The 17,151-nt window shown below is 41.7% G+C and overlaps 1 protein-coding gene across 1 annotated transcript in view; it reads left to right on the forward strand.

The window, feature by feature from the left end:
* Positions 1–17,151, forward strand: part of ddx43 (DEAD (Asp-Glu-Ala-Asp) box polypeptide 43) — a 34,715-nt gene that overhangs the window by 14,574 nt on the left and 2,990 nt on the right. The window contains exons 4-13 of the mRNA XM_064932417.1: positions 2,469–2,636; positions 2,803–2,884; positions 3,091–3,253; positions 4,711–4,829; positions 5,012–5,122; positions 5,349–5,490; positions 5,617–5,717; positions 5,892–5,979; positions 6,239–6,366; positions 12,040–12,149. Coding sequence (XP_064788489.1) covers positions 2,469–2,636; positions 2,803–2,884; positions 3,091–3,253; positions 4,711–4,829; positions 5,012–5,122; positions 5,349–5,490; positions 5,617–5,717; positions 5,892–5,979; positions 6,239–6,366; positions 12,040–12,149 — 1,212 coding nt within the window. The remainder of the gene's footprint in view (positions 1–2,468; positions 2,637–2,802; positions 2,885–3,090; positions 3,254–4,710; positions 4,830–5,011; positions 5,123–5,348; positions 5,491–5,616; positions 5,718–5,891; positions 5,980–6,238; positions 6,367–12,039; positions 12,150–17,151) is intronic.

Below are 17,151 nucleotides of genomic sequence, written 5' to 3' on the forward strand. Positions count from 1 at the left end.
GCCACCCTTTGCCTTGATGACAGCTTTGCACACTCTCGGCATTCTCTCAACCAGTTTCACCTGGAATGCTTTTTGAACAGTCTTGAAGAAGTTCCAACATATGCTGAACACTTGTTGGATGCTTTTCATTCACTCTGCGGTCCAACTCAACCCCAACCATCTCAATTGGCTTGAGGTTGGTTGATCGTGGAGGCCATGTCATCTGATGCAGCACTCGCATCACTCCTTCGTCAAATAATCCTTACAGAGCCTGGAGGTGTGTTGGGTCATTGTCCTGTTGAAAAACAAATGATGGTCCCACTAAGAGCAAACCAGATGGGATGGCGTATCGCTGTGGTAGCCATGCTGGTTAAGTGTGCCTTGAATTCTAAATAAATCAGTCCTCAGCAAAGCACCATCACACCACCACCTCTATGTTTCACGGTGGGAACCACACATGCAGAGATCATCTGTTCACCAACTCCGCATCTCACAAAGACACGACGGATGGAATCAAAAATCTCAAATTTGGACTCATCAGACCAATGGAACAGATTTCCACCGGTCTAATGTCCATTGCTAGTGTTTCCCTGCCCAAACAAGTCTCTTCTTATTATTGATGTCCTTTTAGTAGTCTTTTCTTTGCAGCAATTCAAACATGAAGGGCTGATTTCAAGCAGTCTCCACTGAACAGTTGGTTTTGAGATGTCGTTTTCTAGAACTCCTTAGCATTCATTTGGTCTGCAATTTCTTCCTTTCCTATGGCGGTCCTCATGAGAAGCCAGTTTCATCATAGTGCTTGATGGTTTTTGCGACTGCACTTGAAAAAACTTTCAAAGTCCTTGAATGTCTTAAAGTAATGATGGACTGTTTCTCTTTGCTTATTTGAGCTGTTCTTGACAAAATATGGACGTAAAATACTATCTTCTGTATACCAACCCTACCTTATCACAACACAAGTGATGAGCTCAAACACAACCTCTACAGGATTGGTGGGTCCCCCTCGGGATGGTTGAGCTTACGTAGACTAATGCGATTAGCATGAGGTTGTAAGTAACAATAGAATTTCCCAGGACATATACATCTGATATTGTCAGAAAGCTTTAATTGTTGGTAATTTAACTGCACTGTCCAATTTATAGTAGTTATTACAGTGAAATAACATCGTGCTATTTTTTTGGGGAGCGTGCAGTTATTAACTTAAAGTTATTAATAAACTATTTGGGTAGTGGTTCATTGGGTCAGTCTAAAACTTTGCATATACACTGCAGCCACAGTGGCCAAAATCGAAATTGCGCCTGGGCTTGAATAATACATTATGGCCTTTCTCTTGCATTTCAAAAATGATGGTACAATTATTATTTTTTAAATGTTTTTTTCTTTGTATTATAGTTTACCAGATCTAATGTGTTGTAGTCTCCTACATTCATTTCACATTTCCACAAACATAAGTGTTTCCTTTCAAATGGTATCAAGACTATGCATTAAAAATATGCATGAGGTTAATTTAAAAGGAAAGAAATTCCACAAATGTACTTTTAACAAGGCATACCTATTAATTGAAATGCATTCCAGGTGACTACCTCATCAAGCTGGTTGAGAGAATGCCAAGACTGTGCAAAGCTGTCATCAAGTCGAAGGGTGGCTACTTTGAAGAACCTCAAATATAAAGTATATTTTGATTTGAATAACACTTGTTTTGGTTACTACATGATTCCATGTGTATTATTTCATAGTTTTGATGTCTTTACTATAATTCTACAATGTAGAAAATAGTACAGATAAAGAAAAACCTTGAATGAGTAGGTGTAAAAACTTTGGACTGGTACTGTATATATATATTTTTTTACTGTAATGCCTTTTGTGACCGAACACTAGCACTTTACTTTTTACCCCCTACTAGCACTCTTTGCTGATTAACTTCTTTATTGAGGAGAAATGTCATGTGGTTGTCTCACCTTGAGATCTTAAGATGCACTAACTGCTAAATGACTAAAATGTAAAAAGCTAAAGGGCCTAAAACATATACACATGGTAGGATTAAAAGTAACAAAACAGTGATCTTCAAAACCTACAGATATTTTTCTAGCCAGAGGGTGGGTATTTTCTTTTTCTCTACGTTACAGTAAATTTCATAGTGTTTGAAAATCACTGTTTTTAAAATGTTTTAACTTTTGATGTCATCGGGTAGAACTTTGTTAACTTAATATTTTATATTACAAAATGTGGAAATGTTATTGTGCTGAAGATAATGAAAAAGTGGTGGAATTGCCCTGTCACGTTTTTTACATTTCATTAACATCACATATTTTGCTGTATCAAGTTATTGTTCTTACAGTATAGAGTTCTCTGAAGCTTTTCATTGTCTGCTTTCCATGAAGGCCTTCTGTGCTATAACGGGCCTCCTGTATTGTCCGGTGGACTCATCTAGTGAACGAGACTACTAGTTCATCAGACTGAGTTTCTTTGTGTATTGCATTCTCTCTCAGAACCTGGGTGTGATGGAAGATTTGGGGGTGCTGGTGGCGGAGGCAGGAGTGGCTCCATCTGGTCAGCTGCAGCCCTGCAGGCGTCTCTGGAGGACAGTCCTCCACAGGCCATCGACTGGGTCTCCATGAGGGCCAACCGGCACAAATACGAGGAGATGAAGTGGCAGGGTGAGTGGGGGAGATGCACGCATGCATGCACAACACAGACCGGGACTGCATTGCTGTTGATTGACAACTGTTCCTACACTTGATTCTCCCGTGTTCTTACATGACAGTATTCTGATTGATCGTTCTTAGTGGCTGAATAGAACATTTTTATTTGGGATCCCTGCAGATCTCCCACCTCTGAAGAAGGATTTCTACTTTGAGTCAGAGATTGTAGCCAGTCGGTGTGAAGAGGAAGTAAAGGCATGGAGGTAAGTTGGGGACCAATTTTGTCTCGATGAAGGTATATTTCTTGTCCAGCAGAGGATGCTGTTTATACACTTTCTGAGTTCAATTTAGATTTTTTTCTGCTCAGTAATATGTTATCAACTCTTCTCAGTCGACTTTGCTTGCATGTAGGTTGGTACAAAACCAAAGTAACTATATTCATGACCAATTCCACCCTCTCTTCCCGTAGGAAAGCGAATAACGATATCTTTGTAGATGACCTGAAGGAGGGAGAAGGGGAGAAGCGTCCTTTTCCCAACCCTGTGGTCACGTTCGACGAAGCCTTCCTGCACTATCCTGGGATCATGGAGAATATTGTCAGAGTCGGCTTCGCCAAGCCAACTCCTATCCAGGTTGTTATTGAGTCAGAGTCCAACCTCTCTTCCAAAACCTTACTGTTTGTATACAACTTTTGACTGTCTCTGAGCAAAGACTTGAGTGAGTTTCACTGACCAATTTAGATGAGCTATACACTCCAAATTGAACTGACCAATATAGTGCACTCACTCCATGCCCTTCAAGTTGGAGCATGATGGGAGCGGTTCAACTAAGCTAACATATAGAATTCACTTAAGATGTTCATACCATGCATAATTTCGCCATTATATTGTAGTACCCCTTTAGTTATCAACATAAATATTTATCAAATAGTTATCAAAATAAATATGACCTTTACTACTATAGCCCATAGAAACGCATTGAATAACACATTCATAAATGGCAAAAATACAGTCAGTTAATAAGGTTTGGAAGTATCTGTCCTATATCTAGGAGATATGACATATTTAACCCCAACAGAATGTTGGCTACATTACAACTGATTTACAATGACTTAATGGGTACATTACAGTTGATGATTTATAATAACTTAGTGGGTACATTACAGTTGATGATTTATAATAACTTAGTGGGTACATTACAGTTGATGATTTACAATGACTTAATGGGTACATTACAGTTGATTTATAATAACTTAATGGGTACATTACAGTTGATGATTTATAATAACTTAGTGGGTACATTACAGTTGATTTACAATGACTTAATGGGTACATTACAGTTGATTTATAATAACTTAGTGGGTACATTACAGTTGATGATTTACAATGACTTAATGGGTACATTACAGTTGATGATTTATAATAACTTAGTGGGTACATTACAGTTGATGATTTATAATAACTTAATGGGTACATTACAGTTGATTTCCTGCAAAATATAGAAATGAAAAGCACTGTGGATGAAGAGATTTAGAAAATAATACTTCCCAATTCTCTACTTGCTCAGTGTTTACTTGTTCACTTTCCTTCACTGATTGAATGAAAAGGAAATGGCTGGTATTAGAAATCTGTTGGAAACTATACCATGCCTCCACCAATCCAGTGTGTTTAAATTTGTGAGAAATAGTGAACGTGTACATAATTCAGTAGACATTTTGGCACTAGCAAAAAGGCATTTCGTTATACTTGATATTGAAACTTTAAATGTGAAAGATGTAATTGGGAAACGCCCTTTTGAAGCTCACTGAACAACATTTTTTCAGAGGTCTATGCCTATGCCTGCAATTTGATGACTCATAGCTTACTGTTGTCTGTAGTTATTTTCAGTATGCAGAAACTTTCTGCCTGCATGCACTGAGTTTCTGTTACACCTCTGTTGACACGGTCATTATTGTGAGAAAATATTTTGTTTTCCCTAACAATAAACCCACTACTGGGATGCCACATTTGATACTTAGTACCATACACAGTTGCACTATAACTCCCATGTTGTCAGTGTCATTCCCATGACAGTTGTCCCCCTGTCCCAGTCTCAAGCCTGGCCCATGTCGCTGAAAGGAGATGACCTGATCGCGATCGCCCAGACGGGCACAGGAAAGACACTGGCCTACCTCCTACCTGGCTTCATTCACATGGATGGCCAGCCTGTGTAAGTTTTTACCACCATACTGGTGTTTCTTCCAGCCATGCGTCTTTCACACAGTTGCTCATTCCAAGATTGAACCCTACCCCTAATGGTCATTGTGTAGTTCAGACATAATGAGATAGGCATTCTTTACATTTTGTGGGTGTGTGACATTTTTTACATTTGTGCCTGTATGGTTTACACAGAAAACGTGATAAGCAGGACGGCCCTGGTATGCTTGTTCTGACTCCCACTAGAGAGCTGGCTCTGCAGATTGAGTCAGAGTGCAACAAGTACAGCTACAAGGGCTTCAAATGGTACCATACGTACTCCTAACACTGCATAGAATTATCATACTAGTGCTTTAACAAGCTCCACATTTATTCTACTGTACTAACACTATAATACACACTAGCTTATTGAGGTACCATACCTAACGCTACTTATGAAACCACAAGGGCTTCATGAGATCGCATCTATACTATGACCTACAGGGGAGATGGCTGCATGTGGCGCTTCCCCCTCTGTGTTGTCTCTGTGTAGTGTGTGTGTCTACGGAGGTGGAGACCGCAGGGCCCAGATCAAAGTGATCTCAGCTGGAGTAGACATTGTGATCGCTACGCCTGGCCGGCTTAACGACCTGCAGATGAACGAGTTGATCAACCTGCATTCCATCACCTACCTGGTGTGTGTGTGTATGTGTGTGGGGGGGGCAGTGGTGAAAATGGGTATGCACGTGACTATTTGTGCGTGGCTTTGTATTTTGCTGGTAGCGTGTGAGCATGTGTGTAACTGGGGGTTTGTGTGTTAGGTGCTGGATGAGGCAGACAGGATGCTTGACATGGGCTTTGAGCCTCAAATAATGAAAATTCTTCTGGACGTCCGTCCGGACAGGCAGACTATTATGACCAGGTAAAAGGACCCTAAGATGCAAACACCCCGTTACTTCAGACAGACTACAACTCTGTATCAACGTTCATTTCCACAGTGTATAGAGCTCATCTGTTTTGTAAGAGTTAAAATGCCTACCATTCTTTTGTTGATCTTTGCCCATCTTGATGTCTCTTTTCCGATTGGCTGATTTAGTGCCACCTGGCCCACGGGAGTGAGGCGATTGGCCAAGACGTACCTGAAGAACCCCATGATGGTGTATGTGGGAACTCTGGACCTGGCTGTGAGTGGAGCTAATGCTTCTGCTGCTCATTCCAAATAAATAAGAAATGAGTGGGATGTGTTAAGACCTAGGCCGGGATTCAATCTGATCAAGTTATATGTATTGTGGCTTTTAAAGGCAATTTGCCTTTTGGTAGGCCGTCATTGTAAATAAGAATTTGTTCTTAATTGACTTGCCTAGTTAAATAAAAAATATTAACAGCATTAATGTTTGTCCCTGCCCAACCTAATAATCTGTAGGTTTCTCTTTACTCTCTCAGGCTGTGAACACAGTGCAGCAGACTGTTCTCTTTTGTCAAGACGAGGAGAAGAAGGCCTATCTCTTTAACTTCATCCACAACATGGAGCCTGAGGACAAAGTGCTCATCTTCGTAGGCAAGAAGATAATGTGAGTGTTGCCCTGCACCCCTCTGTTCTCTCCCTGTTATATGTCCAATGTCAGCGAGACATTGATGGTCAGCGAGACATTGAGAAAACTAGAGATAATCCCTAGTCCGATTCTAGAGGCACTTCATGTATATTTGACAGAATTATGTAGGTATAAGAATGGATAAGTGTGAAAGAAAAACAGGAAAGAAATCCCTGGCAAAAATTGAAGTAACACTTTGTTTTCAGAGGATTTTAAAATTACCTAATTACCTACTTTTAGCAACATTTTAAGTGCTTTATATGATATTTTTCATACAGTTCTTTAGAAGAATAATCGCATGTCAAAGGTCTGACACCCCTGCAGTTAACTTTTAAAACATATGTCCCCCTTAGAATATAGTTGAATATCCGTGTAATGGATACTGTAGTAGCTCCACCTTGCTTCTAATAGATTAAGTGGACTTTTCACAAGGGCGAAAAGAGGTAAGAGTTCTACCCATCACAGATGTCCAAGTCAGCAAAACAACATGATGGGTGAACTGAGGAAAATAAATGACCAAAACTGGAGAGAGATTGCCCAAGTCATCATTTTAGCAGTTATTGTATCTGATTCTGGCACTCGTTATATTTCTATTTATTATGGATCCCCATTAGTTGCTGCAAAAGCAGCAGCTACTCTTCCTGGGGTCCATCAAAATTAATGCAGTTTATACACTTTTAAAACATTACAATACATTCACAGATTTCACAACACACTGTGTCCTCAGCCTCTACTCCACCACTACCACATATCTACAGTACCAAATCCATGTGTATGTATAGTGCGTATGTTATCGTGCGTGTGTGTGTCTGTGCCGATGTTCGTTACTTCACAGTCCCCGCTGTTCCATAAGATGTTTTTTTAAATCTGTTTTTAAATGTAATTTTACTGCTTGCATTTTATGGCCTCTCCTCCGTCCTCTCTCGATTCCTCTTGCTTGAAATGAGACAGTCCTTCTCCACTCACGTGTCATTAGGGAAATGACCTTTACAGGGCTGGGTCCTGAAATAAATGTGCAAAATGATCTAAACAATTTCAGTTAGTTATGCAAGACATTTTATAGATGAAACAATAAGTAGACTATTGCTTTTAAATGTCTATGGTTTTTCTCCTGTGACGAAACAAAACTGACTCGGAGGATGTGGCATAGTTCTAAACTCTTCTGCAGTAGGATACAAGTGAGTATCCTCAATGAAAGGTGGCTATAGGTGGGGAGGACACTTCAGTTTGCCTAGTCATGAAATGACACACTCCTCGACCACTTACTGATTTCCGGGTCTCTTTTTGCCCAAACAAGAACCTGTATGACTCAACTGTGTATGCAGCAGCCCACAATGGTTTGATGTAGACAGTGGTGTCCCAACCTACCCCTCCAGGCTGTTTCGTACAGACTGAGCATTGTTTTGAGGTGTGGCTTTTATTTGTGCTTCCAGGAAAACAAAACACAGGCTATGTTTTAGTTATATCCCCCCCCCATGTAGCTGAGTGCAAGAGAAAGATGTGGAGAGGATATGGTTTCGATTTGTATTGTGTAAACATTTGCTTAGTTCTCTGGTCGAGATATCAGTTTTTTTTGTTGCCTTTTTGTGATTTGCCTGTGATTTGTATTTGCTCACAGAGGGAAGTCAAGTCCTGTCCTGTATTCATTCAAGAGCATCAAAAATGGTCTGGCATGGGGCAAAGGCTAGTTACTCGAAGCATTGTTCATTTCTCAGTCTTTGTGGGTGGCTGTGCGTGTGAAATGACTATTATAGTTTCAAGTTCATGTCACCTGCACAAATCCAGTGAAATTCCTTTTTTGCAAGCTCCAAACCCAACAATGCAGTAATCAATATCAATGCAGCAAAAATGCTGTAAAAATAAGGTACAACAAAAACAAGAAATACAAATATGAAATATTAACACATGAAAGTAAGAAGCTATGTACAGGGTCAGTTCCAATACCATATTTATAATGTGCAGGGATATATTTGAGTGAAGGGGTTAAGGTGACTTGGCAAAAGGATGTATGATAGAGTAGCATTAGCATAAATGTGTGTGTAGAATCCTGTGTGCGTAGACCGTATAAAAAATTAAATACAAGTCAACTCAGTCCGTCCGTGTAGCCATTCTGTTAGCTATTTAGCAGTCTTATTGCTTGGGGATAGAAGCTGATCAGGAGCCTGTTAGTGTCAGACTTTATGCACTGGTATCGCTTGCCCTGCGGATGCAGAGAGAACATCTAAGGCTTCGGTGGCTGGAGTCTTCAACGATTTTCCGGGCCTTCCTGCCTGATATAGAGGTCCTGGATGGCAAGGAGCTCGGCCTCAGTGATGTACTGGGCTGTTCGTACCACCTTCTGTAGCGCCATGCGATCGAGGGAGGTACTGTTGCCATACCAAGCAGTGATGTAGCCAGTCAAGATGCTCTCAATGGTGCAGCTGTAGAACTTTTTGAAGATTTGAGGGCCCATGCCAAAGCTTTTCAACTATCATATGAGTGGACCATTTTAAGTCCTTAGTGATTTGGACACCGAGGAACTTGAAGTTCTCGATCCGCAGCCCCATCAATGTGGATGGGGGCGTGTTCGCCCCCACGCTTCCTGTAGTCCACGATGAGCTCCTTGGTCTTTTTGATGTTGAGGGAGAGGTTGTTTTCCTGGCACCACACTGCCAGGTTGCTGACCTCCTACCTGTAAAGCTTTGTCACTGACTATAAGGCAGGGCTCCATTGTGCAACCATTTTAATTATGAGACACTTTGACTTGGCTGTGCGAGTTCAATTTTTAATTGTTCTCACAGGTGCAAGCTGCAAATTCTAGCTGGACACTTCTGTCAAAACATTTGTTGTATTTGGGGGGTGGCTAAACCCATAATTTGGTCAAACTGTAAGCTAAAATGCATTAATATCCTGATTCCTGCATGAAGGTGTCTGCCCTAACCCAAAATACATTAATATCCTGATTCCTGCATGAAGGTGTCTGCCCTAACCCAAAATACAAACATGGGGAAACCCTGTTTTGAAAGCAGCTACTGTTGTAATGGTTGGAGAGAGGAGGATCTCATCTTTATGTAGGTATTCCATTTATTTCTCATATTTCAACATTGACTTTTTTTAATTTTTACTGAAGTACATGGCCTTCAAAGTATTCCCACCTTTTTGACTTTCCACATTTTGTTACTGTCTGAATATAAAATGGAGATTTTTTTTTGTCACTGTCCTACACACAATGTCAGTGGAATTATGTTTTGAATTTTTTTACAAAATGTTATGGCAAGCCTAAAGTTCAGGAGTAAAAATTGGCTTAAGTCACTGTGCAATAATTGTGTTTAACATTATTTTTGAATGACTACCTCATCTCTACCCCACACCTACAGTGCATTTGCAAAAGTATTCAGACCCCTTCCCTTTTCCACATTTTGTTACAGCCTTATTTAAATGTATTACTAAAAAAAATGAAAATATGGGTAGAAGGGCCTTGGTCTGGGAAGTGACCAAGAAACAGTTGGTCACTCTGACAGAGCGCCAGTGTTCCTCTGTGGATATGGGAGAACCTTCCAGAAGGACAACCATCTCTGCAGCACTCTACCAATCAGGCCTTTTATGGTAGTGGCCAGATGAAAGCCACTCCTCAGGAAAAGGCACATAACATCCTGCTTGGAATTTGCCACAAGACACCTAAAGGACTCAGACCGTGAGAAACAAGATTCTCTGGTCTGATGAAACCAAGATTGATCTATTTGGCCTGAATGCCAAGTGTCACGTCTGGAGGAAACCTGGCACCATCCCAATGGTGAAGCATGGTGCTGTGAGGATGTTTTTTGGGACAAGTCTCAATGTCCTTGAGTGGCCCAGCCAGAGCCTGAACTTGAACCTGATTTTGAACAGCTCTAGAGACACCTGGAAATAGCTGTGCAGCATCGCTCCCCATCCAGCCTGAGCTTGAGGATCTGCAGAGAAGAATTGGAGAAATGTTCCAAATAGGGTAGATGCTGATCTTCTCTCCCTGGTACTGAAGTTTCCCAATCTCTCCCACCAGGTGAAGAATTTATTTAGCCTCGAAGCCATGCACCAATTTCCATTTTATCGTACACCAGTCTCCATTTTATCATAGGTCTGATGTGATGAGCAATGTTGACCACCACTCTAGTTTCTTACCTCCCAAAGAGGAACAAGAATGTGGTCCTCCTGAGCACACTGCACTAAATGGCTGAGATCAGTGATCATAAGGACAGGAAGCCAGCCATCATCCTGGACTACAACCACAACAAAGGAGGTGTGGACAACCTGGACAAGGTGATTGGAACTTACAGTTGCAGGAGGATGACTGCCCACTGGCCCCTGGTCATCTTCCATAACATCATTGATGTGTCCTCCATACAATGCCTTTGTGATATGAACAAGATCAACCCTACCTGGATGCCTGATAAGTGGGAACAAGAGGCGTGTGTTCCTGGAGCAGCTGGGAAAGGCACATGTAACCCCACACATTCAAAGAAGGGAGTGCCTCCCCCATACAGCAGCCTCTGCAGCGCTTGTGAAAGCTGTTCAGGGGGCTGAATCTTGTCCTGATCCACCAGAGGCTACAGCTGGGGCAGGCAAGAGGAGGAGATGCCAATTCTGCCCCCCCGAAGAAGGACCGTAAAATGCTATGTGCTGCACATGTGAGAAATACATCTGCAAAGTCCATGCACAGTTTTAAAAAAAGACATGCCGCAAGGGGTCTTTTTATAGTCTCCAAATTCAAGAAAACGTACAGTATTATATAACGCCCTTATTGCATGGAACTTCCATCTCATATTGCTCAAATAAACAGCCAACCTGATTTAAAAAAAAACAGATTAACACCTCGCGGCACAACGCCTCCTTTATTTGACCTAGATAGTTTGTGTAGGCTACGTGAGCCTTTAAAAAAAAATGTATGTAGTTATGTTCTTGCCTAATGATCTGTATTATGTTTTGTGTGGACCCCAGGAAGAGTAGCTGCTGCATTTGCAACAGCTAATGGGGATCCTAATAAAATACCAAATACCATGCACACACACTTGCATACTGTCCTACATGTGCTAATTAGTTGCTTGATTTATGTTCTTCACATCTTATTTTATTCTTATTGTTGTTTATACACCTTGTGGGTGGGGGCAATGGTTAAACAAATGGGAGAAGACTAGTATTTTGTAGTTGAGTTCCCCATTCTACAGTATTCAAGAATATATCACTACTTTGCCAGAAGTTGAAGACTACTTGTTTCCCTTCAATAAAATGCATTCAAAACTACTTTCTGCACTTTTCTGCTACTTTCTTAGGCTAGATGAGTACTATCTCTTGCAAAAAAATGTTTACACCTATGCAGTACCTTTAGCAATAACAATAAACCTCTACTTTAGTAAAGAAAACAATTATGACAGGTGTCCACTGATTTTTAAATGCAATCTTTCTGCATTGTGAAGAGGGAAACCCCAGATATTCACAAAGTTTGATGAATGACAGGTTGTTTCTAAATGCAAAATAGATTTGGGGTTTAAAATTCAATTAAGTTTCTTTTTTGGGGGGGGTTTAGTGAAGGCGGGTCATTTTTTACCCTTAGGACAAGGGGAGTATACAGAATGTTAAGACTACACAAGGGTTAATCAATCACCAAATACTGAAGGTTTTCTGATTTCTTACCGAAAGGTGTGACGACCTGTCCAGTGACATGTGTCTGCGAGGCCTGGCAGTACAGAGTCTTCATGGGGACCGGGAACAGTGTGACCGCGAGGAGGCGCTCAAGGACTTCAAAGAAAGTAGGTTGATAAGTAATCCCGAACCACTGATCTGAGGTCAGTGGTCCGCTGTAGTTCGGTTGATGGAGCATGGCTCTTGTAAAGCCAGGATAGTGAGTTCTATTACCGGGACCACCAATATGTAAAAAATGTGTAAACATATGACTGTAAGTCACTGACTAGAACCGTCTGCTAAATGGTATATACAGTTGAAGTCGGAAGTTTCCATGCACCTTAGCCAAATACATTTAACGTGTTCACGCTACAGGTTCCCCAAGGGGAACCACACACCCCCCGCTCAACTCAAACCGTGGCGCACAGAATGCAAAAATATTCTTAGAAATATTTAACCTCCACACATTAACAAGTCCAATAGCTCAAATGAAAGATAAACACCTTGTTCATCTACCCAGCGAGTCAGATTTCTAAAAGGTTTTACGGCGAAAACATAGCACATATGTATATCAAACCACCACAAAGACACAGACGATATGTAGCCATTTTGTCGAACAAAAGATGCAATCACAAACGCAGGATTAAAAGAAAAATAATTCACTAACCTTTTGAAAATCTTCATCAGATGACAGTAATAGGACATGTTACACAGTACATTTATGTTTTTTTCAATAATATGCAATTTATATCCATAAATCTCCGTTTACATTGACGCCATGTTCAGAAAATGCTAAAGAAATGTCCGGAGAAATTATAGATAAGTCCGCCAGATAACAGCAATGCACATCATAAACTTTGACTAAATATACATGTTCTACATATAGTTAGAAAGATACACTGCTTCTTAATGCAATCGCTTTGTCACATTTATTTTTAACGTTACAGAAATCGTTAGCTATTCAATAATCTGAGACAGCGATCAGACGTAAGCAATATTTCTCCGCTATGTTGGAGTCAACAGAAACACAAAATTACAACATAAATATTCCCTTACCTTTTGGTCTTTGATCAGAATGTAGTGGAAGGAGTCATACTTACCCAAAACAGCGTTTGGTTTCAAGTCGTGTGTCTTTGTGTTAGCAAATGCGACAAATTCCAGCTGAAATGCATCCAAAATTAACTCTGGTCTCGAGGGGTTGCGCATCAAAACTTCAAAATTACATATTATATGTCGACTAAACTGGTCAAACTAAGTGCAGAATCAAGCTTTAGGATGTTATTAACGTACAAAACAATTCTCAAATCGACGGACAAACTGTGTTCTTCTCGTGCAAGTTGGAACAAAGGGCACTCTGTGTGCAACGCGCGCCTGAAAGTGCATGTATTTTCTCGCGACACCCAGTATTTTGCCTGCTAAAGGGTCAAAGCTCGCGGGATTTGCACAATTAAACGCTCTACTCATAGAAGACATCTCGCAGAAGACATAGAAACTGATCCCAGATCCATAGTTGGTTGGGAAGGGTGGGGGCGATGACGTCAAAGTTGGCCCAACTTTCCTGATGAGAAAAATATTTTGGGAGATTGGCTGCCCTGTGAGTTCTGCTATACATACAGACATAATTCAAACGGTTTTAGAAGCTTTAGAGTGTTTTCTATTCAATAATTATTATTATATGCATATATTAGCAATTTTGGACAGATTTTTTTCCAGTTTACTATGGGCACGCAATTCATCCAATGGGGGCAGTATTGTCCCGAGCCTTAACAGGTTTTAAAGTCAGTTTTTCACAATTCCTGACATTTAATCATAGTAAAAATTCCCTGTCTTAGGTCAGTTAGGATCACCACTTTTTATTTTAGGAATGGGAAATGTCAGAATAATATTAGAGTTATTTATTTCCACTTTTAATGCTTTCATCACTTTCCCAGTGGGTCAGAAGTTTACATGCACTCAGTTAATATTTGGTAGCGTTGCCTTTAAATAATTTAACTTGGGTCAAATGTTTTGGGTAGCCTTCCACAACAAGTTGCGTGAATTTTGGCCCATTCCTCCTGACAGAGCTGGTGTAACTGAGTCAGGTTTGTAGGTCTCCTTGCTCGCGCACGCTTTTTAAGTTCTGCCCACAGATTTTCTATGGGATTGAGGTTAGTGCTTTGTGATGGCCACTCCAATACCTTGACTTTGTTGTACTTAATCCATTTTGCTTGCTTCAATATATCATCATTTTCCTTCTCATGATGCCGTCTATTTTGTGAAGTACATCAGTCCCTCCTGCAGCAAAGCACCCCCACAACATGATGCTGCCACCCCCGTGCTTCACGTTGGGATGGTGTTCTTCGGCTTGCAAGCCTCCCCCCTTTTCCTCCAAACATAACAATGGTCATTATGGCCAAACAGTTCTATTTTTGTTTCATCAGACCAGAGGACATTTATCCAAAAAGTACAATCTTTGTCCCCATGTGCAGATGCAAACTGTAGTCAGGCTTTTTATGGCGGTTTTGGAGCAGTGACTTCTTCCTTGCTGAGCGGCCTTTCAGTTTGTCAATATAGGACTCTATTTACTGTGGATATCAATACTTTACCTGTTTCCTCCAGCATCTTCAAGGTCCTTTGCTGTTGTTCTGGGATTGATTTGTACTTTTCGCACCAAAGTACGTTCATCTCTAGGAGACAGAACACGTCTCCTTCCTGAGTGGTATGACGGCTGCGTGGTCCCATGGTGTTTATACTTGCACACTATTGTTTATGCAGATGAACGTGGTACCTTCAGGAGTTTGGAAATTGCTCCCAAGGATGAACCAGACTTGTGGAGGTCTACAATTTTTTTTTTCTGAGGTCATGGCTGATTTCTTTTGATTTTCCCATGATGTCAAGCGAAGAGGCACTGGAGTTTGAAGGTAGACCTTGAAATACATCCACAGGTACACCTCCAATTGACTCAAATGATGTCAATTAGCCTATCAGAAGCTTCTAAAGTCATGACATCATTTTCTGGAATTTTCCAAGCTGTTTAACGGCACAATCAACTTGTATGTGAACTTCTGACCCACTGGAATTGTGATACAGTGAATTATACGTGAAATAATCTCTGTAAACAATTGTTGGAAATAGTACTTGTCGTGCACAAAGTAGATGTCCTAACCGACTTGCCAAAACTAACAAGTAGTTTGTGGTGTGTTTGAAAAACAAGTTTTAATGACTCCAGCTGACGTGTATGTAAACTTCCGACTTCAACTGTATATTTAAAGCTGGGGTGGCCAACCCTCCTGGAGAGCTACTGGGGTTGCAGGCTTTAGCTTCAACCCCGTTGTAACGCTCCTGATATCACTAATTAAGGTTCTGGTGAGCAGCTAATTAGTAGAATCGGGTGTGCTAGATTAGGGTTGGCTCCTGTTGGAGATTAGCTCTCCAGGAGGCGGGTTAAGTAATGTGTCCTCCTGGAGAAGTCAGGCATGTAGAGTGCAACATATTAACCAGTCATCTCAAATCACATTTTATTTGTCACATACACGTGGTTAGCAGATGTTAAATCATTTTTTCCATTATTAAAGTGTCTAGAGTTGAGTCAGTATGTTGGCAGCAGCCACTCAATGTTAGTGATGGCTGTTTAACAGTCTGATGGCCTTGAGATAGAAGCTGTTTTCAATCTCTCGGTCCCCGCTTTGATGCACCTGTACTCACCTCGCCTTCTGGATGATAGTGGGGTGAACAGGCAGTGGCTCGGGTGGTTGTTGTCCTTGATGATCTTTATGGCCTTCCTGTGACATTGGGTGGTGTAGGTGTCCTGGAGGGCAGGTAGTTTGCCCCCGGTGATGTGTTGTACAGACTGCACTTCCCTCTGGAGAGCCTTGTGGTTGTGGGCGGAGCAGTTGCCGTACCAGGCGGTGATACAGCCCAACAGGATGCTCTTGATTGTGCATCTGTATGAGTTTGAGTGTTTTTGTTGACAAGCCGAATTTCTTCAGCCTCCTGAGGTTGAAGAGGCACTATTGTGCCTTCACCACACTGTCTGTGTAAGTGGACCATTTCAGTTTGTCCGTGATGTGTACGCCGAGGAACTTAACTTTCCACCCTCTCCACTACTGTCCCGTTGGTGTGGATAGGGGGTGTGCTCCCTCTGCTGTTTCCTGAAGTCCACGATTATCTCCTTTTGATATTGAGTGTGAGGTTATTTTCCTGACACCACACTCTGAGGGCCCTCCCCTCCTCCCAGTAGGCCATCTCTACCACTGTAGTGTCTGTCGTCTGCAAACTTAATGATTGAGTTGGAGGCGTGCATGGCCACGCAGTCATGGGTGAACCTGGAGTACAGGAGAGGGCTGAGAACGCACCCTTGTGGGGCCCCAGTGTTGAGGATCAGCGGGGTGGAGATGTTGTTACCTACCCTCCCCACCTGGTGAAGTCCAGGACCCAGTTGCACAGGGCGGGGTTGAGACCCAGGGTCTCGAGCTTAATGACGAGTTTGGAGGGTACTATGGTCTTAAATGCTGAGCTGTAGTCGATGAACAGCATTCTTACATAGGTATTCCTCTTGTCCAGATGTGTTAGGACAGTGTGCAGTGTGATTGCGTCATCTATGGACCTATTGGGGTGGGTCTAGGGTGTCAGGTAGGGGTTGGAGGTGATATGGTCCTTGACTAGTCTCTCAAAGCACTTCATGATGACGGAAGTTAGTGCTACGGGGCGGTAGTCATTTAGCTCAGTTAACTTAGCTTTCTTGGGAACAGGAACAATGGTGGCCCTCTTGAAGCATGTGGGAACAGCAGACTGGGATAAGGATGATTGAATATGTCCAAAAACATCAGACAGCTGGTCTGCGCATGCTTTGAGGACGCCATCTGGGCCTGCAGCCTTGCGAGGGTTGACACGTTTAAATGTGGTACTCACGTTGGCTGCCCTGAAGGAGAGCCCACAGGTGTTGGTAGCGGGCCGTGTCAGTGGAACTGTATTGTCCTCAAAGCGAGCAAAGAAGTTTAGTTTGTCTGGGAGCAAGACATCGCGCTCTCTACGGGTGTGGTTGATTTTGTGTGTGTACTTCGTGAACAGTTGTAGACTAACAGTGATATGCTTGTTTATGGGCCCTTCCAAACAATATACACAAAAGGCTTATTTCTTTCAAATTGTGTG

This window comes from Oncorhynchus masou, chromosome 23 (assembly GCF_036934945.1).
Source record: "Oncorhynchus masou masou isolate Uvic2021 chromosome 23, UVic_Omas_1.1, whole genome shotgun sequence".
In the NCBI taxonomy this organism is placed as follows: Eukaryota; Metazoa; Chordata; class Actinopteri; order Salmoniformes; family Salmonidae; genus Oncorhynchus; species Oncorhynchus masou.